This window comes from Rhagoletis pomonella, unplaced genomic scaffold (assembly GCF_013731165.1).
Source record: "Rhagoletis pomonella isolate Grant_MI unplaced genomic scaffold, Rhpom_1.0 Rhpom_scaffold_00006, whole genome shotgun sequence".
In the NCBI taxonomy this organism is placed as follows: Eukaryota; Metazoa; Arthropoda; class Insecta; order Diptera; family Tephritidae; genus Rhagoletis; species Rhagoletis pomonella.
In genome coordinates this window covers 38917490-38926353 of record NW_023458560.1, presented here as the reverse complement: position 1 = coordinate 38926353, position 8864 = coordinate 38917490, and the positions used below count along the sequence as shown (strand labels likewise).

At 32.3% G+C, this 8864-nt stretch overlaps 2 protein-coding genes across 5 annotated transcripts in view; both read right to left on the bottom strand.

Moving 5' to 3' along the window:
• The window catches only part of LOC118740730, a 226132-nt gene that overhangs the window by 5458 nt on the left and 211810 nt on the right, over positions 1-8864 (bottom strand). The window lies entirely within an intron of this gene.
• LOC118740734 (2-acylglycerol O-acyltransferase 2-like) overlaps positions 3493-8864 on the bottom strand; it is an 8932-nt gene continuing 3560 nt past the window's right edge. For both annotated transcript variants that reach the window (XM_036472393.1, XM_036472392.1), the window contains 2 exons: positions 3676-4017; positions 3493-3608 (listed from right to left, as the gene is read on the bottom strand). In XM_036472393.1, the coding sequence (XP_036328286.1) occupies positions 3587-3608; positions 3676-4017 (364 nt within the window). In that variant the 3' untranslated portion in view covers positions 3493-3586. The remainder of the gene's footprint in view (positions 3609-3675; positions 4018-8864) is intronic.

The following is an 8864-nucleotide window of genomic DNA, read 5'->3' as shown; positions in this document are numbered from 1 at the left end:
AAAACCTAAACGGGTACTCATTTCGGTTTGTATGTACGACGGTACAGAGTATAATTGAAGAGTAGGGAGGATTAGTAAACAATTATAATTTTACTATAGTAGCGTAATTATTTCACCAAAGAATGGGCCGGCTTATGTCTTGTTAAAAGAGCAGTGACGCCTCGTCAATCGGTCCAAAAATGGTGTATAACTTACCATAGTTATGATTTTGGGTTTTGAAAGATAGTACTTAACGCTTAAAACGTTTATTTAAGCGAAAAATTACCGAAATTACGAATTTTTTCATTGTCACTCGAAAAAATCACAATTGTTTTTTTTTTGTTTTTAATAACTTTAGGAAGTTTTCATATAGAATGTTCATATCAGAGGCAATGGACATTGCCAGCAAATACAACATATCTGTGAAGTTTCAAGAGTATGCCACCAAATTAAAAAAAATTGCATCATGAGAATACCTGTCGCAGCTATTTTGTGATTTTTGAAATTTTAAGATTTTTTTAATTTCAAATAATTTAAGATAATTTTTGCCAAACCGAACGAATCGAGCAAAATAAAACTAGTGTGTCAACAAATGAAAAAATAACGTCATTGAGTAAAAGATGCATATGATTTGAGAAACTAAAATTCCACTTTTACAATTTTTATTAACACACTCGAGATTCATTCTAAAATTGTTATATAAATGAAGAAAGTAATATATAGTGGCTGCGTTTCTTTATACATTCCGGATAAACCCATTTCACAACCAGAATAAACAGAATGCCATTGAAATATACGTTTACATATCATCAGGAACGTTCTAAAGAATAAGTAAACAAAAAGGTTTATTCCAAACGTTCAGAATGAATAAAGAAATGCAGCCAGTATGTGCATAAGGAATACTTTGTAAAAATCTTCCACGCCAATCTTTAATTACGTTTAAGTTACGGCGTGCAAATAAACTTTTTTATCTTAAGGCGTGCGAGTAAACGTGTTACTGCCATACCTAAACAAAAGCGTTGGGCGGTGCGGTTTCTGACGCCTAGCGTTAGCGCCGAAGTGCTATGCCTAAACAAAAGCGTCAACGCTACGTCAAATGCAGAAATAACACCAACAATAAGCATAGGCTTGTTTGTGTGTAACACGAAAATGACAGTTTCGCCATTTTCTGCAGTCAACTTTAATACCTAACGCCCTGTCAAAATCGGATTTTCCAACCGCTCAGCGTTGACGCCGCGTTGTTTCGGTATGCTTCATACAAATTGTATGGGAGAGTTTTTTGACAGCCAGACCTCGCTGACGCTTTTGTTTAGGTATGGCAGTTAGATGACTTCCTATGGTGCTACGGGGCGTATACGTTACATACATATGTAACTACGAAAGTTGTTATTTTTAGTTTTTTTTTCAGGAAGGGAAAATAATTATTATTTTTTAACTTTTAGCCAAAAATATCAACATGTTGTAAGCGTCGAAAAATAATGTTAACTTAATTCCCATATTTGTATTCGTACCTCTTATTGTAATCGTATAATGATTTTTGTTTTTCGAGATTAAGCAATAAAAATCAAAAGTAATAACTAATATCTGATTTTTATTTTTTCGATCAAAAAAAATAATTATTTTATGATTTTTATTTTTTCGCTCAAAGATAATAATTAATATTGATTTTTATCTTTTCACTTAAGAGTAATGGTTATTCAAAAAACTCAAAAGCTATACTAGGGTAATAGCCGGCATATCCTTTTCAGAGGTAGCGACACTCTTATAAAGGGAATAAGTCCCACAATTTGCAGGTCAAAATTTCTGTTGGTTGCATTTTAAGTTTTATAAATAATCATTTTTTGTAAGTGGAAAAATAAAACTCAATAATAATTATTATCTCTGAGCGAAAAAATAAAAATCATAAAATAATCATTTTTTGTGATCGAAAAAATAAAAATCAAATAATAATTATTTCCGTTGAGCGAAAAAGTAATTATCATAAAATAATCATTACCGTCCCTGTTTTTTTTAGTATATATTTTTTAAGTTTTCATTTAAACACAATATCGCGATGGAATATTGTTCTTTATGCAAAACCGAAGATAATGCCTTGTCTAAGGTAAGTGTGCCACCATCTTCGACCAAAAACACGTCTTTGTCGTGAGATTTCCCTATATATGTATTAGGGATGTGAATTTTTCGCCTTTTTCCGATCCCGGGATTTTCGGGATGTCATTATCACAATCCCGGGATCCCGGGATTAGTCCCGGGATTTGGATATTCATTACTTTTCAACAACTTAAATCGAAAAAATTGCTTCTATGTTGTTTGAGAAGCTCTCCTACCATAAAATAAATAATAAATAAATGGGTTTGAAACCTACTTTTTTATTTGAAGCGACGTTTTTATTTTTTCTCTCTGATGTCAGGATTTATTTTAACGGACTTTTTAATTTCAAAGAATGATAAATTCCAAAAATTATCTAAAAAAATCAATGCAATGTAGAATAAAAATATGGGTACCAAATGCAAGAGGAAATTTTTTTAGAATCTAAAAAAGTTAAATTTTTTGGATTCACAAGCACGAATAGGCAATTTTTTAAGCTGATAAAGTTAGAAGGACGAAATTCGAGGGTGTTACCGAGTTTATATAAGTCCTTAACATATACTTTTTTCAAAAACAAATATTGCGAAATTTCAAGGATACAATTTTAAAAGGACTTTTTCAATACTTACCAGTCCTTCTGCACCAAAAACTTGAATCTGTTTAAATTCTACAGGATTTTCCCTTTAATTTTATCCCATACTTTTTCTGTAAGCACATTTCTCTGAATTTTTTAAATCAATTTTGAACAACTGACGTCAGAGTGAAAAACTAAAAACGCAATTTTACTATATTTGGCCCATGGTTTCGCGAACACATTGATATTTGGGTTACAAATTTACTATCGCGCGGTGTTATATATATAAGGGTTTCTATTATTGCCGTCAGTGCCAAGAATCCCGGGATTTTCAAGACCTTAAAAAGTCCGGGATCCCAGGATCCCGGATCCCCGGGATTAACATTCCTAATGTGTATGTATGTATGTGGTTCTTTGCACTAATCACCAATCTATTTGGTGCTGACAAAACTCGCTGATAGAATTGCAAAACCGGTATTTTTTAATTTCTTTAACGGTTTTACTATTGAACCTTTTATTTAATAAGAGAGCTTTAGTTTTACTTAAATTTATTTTGAACACAAAAGTATAATTTATGTTATGATGAATTGTGTTTCTTCACTATTTTCGATATATTCACTCTTATAAGTTTCAAATAGCTGGCGCACGCCCTCTACAACTTTTGCGTGTATCTCTTCGACATATGCCGGATCTGGATTTGTAGTTCTTTTTACATCAATAGGGCTGCCAACTGAAAAGGATAACAATTTTTAAAAAAGAGTTATATTAAATTTGCATTTGGAATTGGCAAAAAATCAAAGCATTAGTGTTAACTAGTCCTTGTACTTACCCAGTAGCGTTATTTTCTTTCTATATGGCACAACTGTATTTGCACGCCCCTTAAAGAGCATAGGTGCATAGCGGAACAACTTTTTATAGAACATTTGTACTGGTCTAAACCACGTTTTATCTAAAGGCGTATAAATATCTGAAAATATAAGTATTTTTTTTTTGCCTTCATATTTACTATTTTGTGTGGCTAATTTCTTACTCACCCCGTTTGTATGGCTAATTTGACGAAACCCATGCGCTTCTTTAATACAATAAGATATTCACCAGGCCTAGTTTGCATTGCTTCCTGCGTACCACCTACAGATAACGCCACCATATATGATGTGTAACCATCTGAATTGTCGGGATGTGCTGGATCATTGGATTTTTGTAGATAATGTAGCAATGCTGGCTTAGAAGATGATATATATCCAAACAAACGTATAATTTCACGTAGAAATGGTGTGCCAAAGTTGATATTTAAAGTGGCGACCTTGGGCCGAATACCAGGGAATAAGCGTAGAAAAGTTTCTATGTCGAGGAGTAAATTTATCGCCAATGCGATGCTGAAAAATAAGAGGGGGTATGCTAAATTCACTACGGAGCTCGAATAATTATTTTAAGAAATACCAAAATCTATCAAAGATACTAAAAGCAATTTCGTTATAGATAAATATAATTTATTGATAAATATATAATATATCGAAATATATATATAAATATATAATATATCGATAGCCATACATTTATCGAAAAGCGTAATATTGATATCGATAACGAAAGCAATCACGAATTTTGATAAAACGTTTAATCGTTATCGATAATTCAAGCTATGAAAATTGTTGATAAATTGTGTTATCGATATCGATAATATTACGATTATCGATAAATTTATGATTATCGAATTCCTTGTCGTTATCTACATCGAAATTGCTTTCAATAACGTTTTCGTGTTGTTGGTTTTGTAACCACATATAAATTCCACAAAGAGTCCTAGGGATTAATGATCATTCATCGATATTTTATTCGTTATAGAAACATACCCGGTGGGAAAATGTAATTTATAGTAATCGAAAAAAAAAAGATACTAAAAGCAGTAAAATAATCCTTTTCACATTCGAAAATGTATTTTTTCGCCCAGGGCGATGTCCTAAGAAAAGTGGGGCATTCAATTTTGTATTACCTAGTATCGAGAAATGAATGTGTTTTAATATGAAATGTTTGGAACTTTTTGAATACAATAAAATGCTTATTACATAGTTAGCAACAATATAATCGAGAAATCACAAGGAATATATTATATTATTTATCACGCATGTAATGCATTACTACATTTCCGGCTGGGTATGGTCGACTATTTGACTGGCAACGTTACATTTGTATATATATTTTTTTTACTGAATCAATTATGCAATAAAACAGAAAAACTTAGGTGGTGCTATTGGGCATAGTAAAATCTATATTTCTGTAAAAAAAAATGTTTAATAATTCCTTTGCTATCAAAGTTATGGGCATTCGATGTACACTGGCCACGTTACACTATTTGGAAGTTGAATTATGGGTCACAGAAATCGGTTTGTCTCCAAACTAAATTTGACAAGGAATGACGGAAAATCGTTCCACAATACATCATGCTCCTACCCTGTCGGAAACACAAACAACCAAAATGAAGTTACCATGTCCTGTTTTCGTTTCAATACTTTCTGAATCATTCTCTGTGTCCATACCCTCCAAGACATACGCTTCACCCCTACTACACCCTTGCTCGTCTTAGATACCCAAATGTTAATGCATTTCTAGTAGTTCTTTAGAAGACTTCTCGCATGAAATTTTTTTAAGAAAACCATTCTCATAGATTAATAAACTCTTCATAGTCTGGTGTAGACTTTAAACCGCTTTTATAAAACTGTAGTGATAAGAACACAAACACGTGTAAGTCCCCTTTCAGACACGACAAGTCTTGCTTTCAAGTCTGCTCGTTCGTAGGCGAAGGAGGTGAGAAGAGAGGGGAAGAGTACAGATACCTCCGTACCGTCAATTCGTTTCAAGTTTTCTTGTCTCTTTTGATCTTTTCGTTGCTTCCCATTTAAAGAACCAAGGACTTGAATTCAATTAAAGTTGACGCGTGTGAAAGCAAATAGAAAACACAAAAGAGAATGCGAAAAAAATTGCTTTCAAGACTTGACGTGTCTGAAAGGGGACTAATGAGCACATAACTTATCAGTTTTACTTGTTGCATTTTATTTGGTTCCAGGCAAATACATGTATGTATTTAAAAGGTTTTTTAGTTCCCCCTTAACTAACACTTTCTTAAATATTATTTACAGTGACCTAAACAAATGACCACGTGTTGATTTTTTTTGTCAGTATTCGTAACGTTTTTCGAGTAGGGTTGCAAGACCTAAAATGCCGAAAGGGGTACAGATAAGAACACATTGGGGGACTTGGGGCACAACCGAGAAAGAAAAAGTGTATCTTTCGGGGGACAAATAAAACTAAATGCATTCAACAAAAAATTGGTTTGTTCGCTTAACAAAACAAAGTTACACTGGCGATCAGAACTGAATGCAAGTAAATAATTTCCAACGGCTTTATAACTTTAATTTTCGTATCCAGATGGCGCAAAAAGACTATGAAATCAAGAAAGAGTGGAGAGAAGAACTGAAAAAAATTAAATAAAAAATTGAATTTAATACGTGTTACTAATAAAAATATTGTATGGGGGAAAAATCTGTCACGGCCTTTATTGCATTTTAATTCATAATTAAGCCAACAATGAATTGCTTCTGATTACAAATGAATTGGTTGTAGCGGTAATTTGGCTTTATTTAAAGAATGTTTCAGAAAGAAAAACCTAATAGGATTCGCAGAGTTTTTTTTTTTTACATGTAGTATGAAACCACTTCTGTGACCTCCTTTTCATCGATTTTCTCGAAATCAGTGTTCCAAGCGCACCTAATTTTTTTGACAACCAAAGGACGGTATAAAAGCCCCACAACTGCAACTTTTTTAAGTGACTTCAGTTTTAGTTTGATTTATTTAACTCTAAAGTCTTACGAATGTCCCGTCCGACATCATGGAAACACCCATATATAAAAAAGTTTGTAAAAAACCGCTAAAGCTGTCTCAAAAAAAAATTCTCAAAAATCTACGCGATTTTTTAGGCGGTTTAAACTTGCACTTCATAGTCTAATTTAAAATATAAGAAAAAATAATTAGAGAGTTGCCACCTCTTTGAAAATTGCAGTTTAAGTAAATTGATAATATAAAGTAAATATTGCCATATGGCTGCCAAAGAAAGAGGTTTAATAAAGCTTACAGCCGAAAATATTTTTGTGGAAGGTTGCCACCTGTTTGAAAATTTTAATTGGATTTACTTGATAAGAAAAATTAAATACTGCAATATGGGCATCAAACTAAAACAAAGTTTACTGCCAAAAATATTTTTTAGGAGGGTTGTCACCTGTTTGAAAAGTTTTATTCAATTATTGAATTGATATAATAAAGCAAATGTTACAATACTGGTGTTAAACTAAAGAGGTTTCATAAAGTTTATTGTCGAACATATTTTTGAAGCGGGTTGTCATCTATTTAAAAAATTCAATTCAACTAAATTGATAAGGTAAATATTTAATTAGTACACCTTCGAAGAAATTGCGCGATATGTAGAATCAAGTTATAAAAGTATAAACTGAATTTTCAGGATTAAATACCTTCGAAAATTCATATATTCATAAAAAAAAACATGTTTCATAAATCGAAAATTTGTTTGAGAATTTCCTATGTTCTATGTTATACCAAAACCCAGAATACTATGCGTGCACGGAAACCACATATTCTACAATTTGAATTGCATAAATGTAGAGTTAAGTTGTTAAGCCGATTTTCAAACTTTTTTCTTTGTTAGAAATGTAAAACCCATGTTTTTCAAATAGAGAAAAAATTTGAAACTCGACCAAAAAACAACAAAGTTATAACTTCTTGAAGTTGGAACTTGAAGAATACTAAAGTTGTATTTTATTTGTTAGTAAAAAACTAATAAACGAAGTGATGGAGAAAAACTATAAGTATAGTCGTGTCTATACTATGGGCTATAAAAAAACATAATTTCTATATGAGAACCCCTGCATACTTTTTTTTTACTTTTGTATCACTGTGTAATTAACGCCTTGAGCTTAATAATATTCAAAACTCACGTAAGTATTCCAAGTGGAAAATGTGCTAACACATAGGCTGCGTTTCTTTATACATTCCGGATAATCCAATTTCACAGCCGGAATAAATAGAATGCGTTTGAAATATACGTCAACATATCATCAGGAACGTTCTAAAGAATAAATAAACAAAAAAGTTTATTCCAAACGTTCAGAATGATTAAAGAAATGCAGCCATTATTTCGATTTGGTGGAAGCTCTGCAGTCTTCCGTATTTCGACAGGAAAGTAATCGCGTGTAATGCCAACAAATTTTTTGGAGCGTAAAAAGTAGAAGCTGTTTAAGAAAAAAAAATTCCTTAAAACGCAAAAACTTAAATAAAAGTAATCACGCATCTCACCCGATGCCATCCAAAGTATTGTGGTATACGAAATAGCTCACCAAAATGTAAATGACATAGCTAATGAGCACAGTTTTAACAATTAAACTACCGAAAAGCTAAACGAATTTGAATGAATAAGTTTTAATTTACATCAACACTGTCACTTTTTAAGTATCAGCACTTACAATCAAAATGTATTCACCAAAGTGTGATTGATTTTGACATTGCGCTCATACGAAACAGGCTATAATGTCAAATTGAAATGAATTTATGTTATGTTATGAATGTGTTTTTTTTCAAATTTGAATTTGTTAAAAAAAATTACACACAAATTTTTCAAGCAACAAATTTTCTTAATAAGCGTGAAATTGTTAAGAGATAAACCGCCGAGGAGAGCAAGTAAGTACATTTAAGTTTAATAATAAGTAAATACGTTCGACTTTGCTTAAATATTTAATGTAAGGAAACCAAGATGAAACGGAGCAAAACGTTTGAACGGTGCGCTTTATGCAATAAAATTCAGGACACGAAATTAGTGCGATGTTTTAAACCACCTAGTTGCGAATTAAGACGGCAGCGATGCGAAGAAAGCTGGGGTGTTGTACTACGTCATTCATCTCGCGTTTGTGTAAACCACTTCAAGGAAAGTGATTTCATTAGTTGTCCGTCCAAATTAAGCACTTTCAAACGAGCTCTTTTATACCCAGGCGCAGTCCCAATGCCATACGATTTAGTACACGATCAGGATACATTCTTCGTTGATGCCCAAAGTCAAACAGACGACTCTTTAGAATGCACCTTGCAACCAGAAATATTTCGGCTTACCGAAATAATTATAACCATGCAAGCAAGTATGGAAGAGCTTAAATTAAAACCG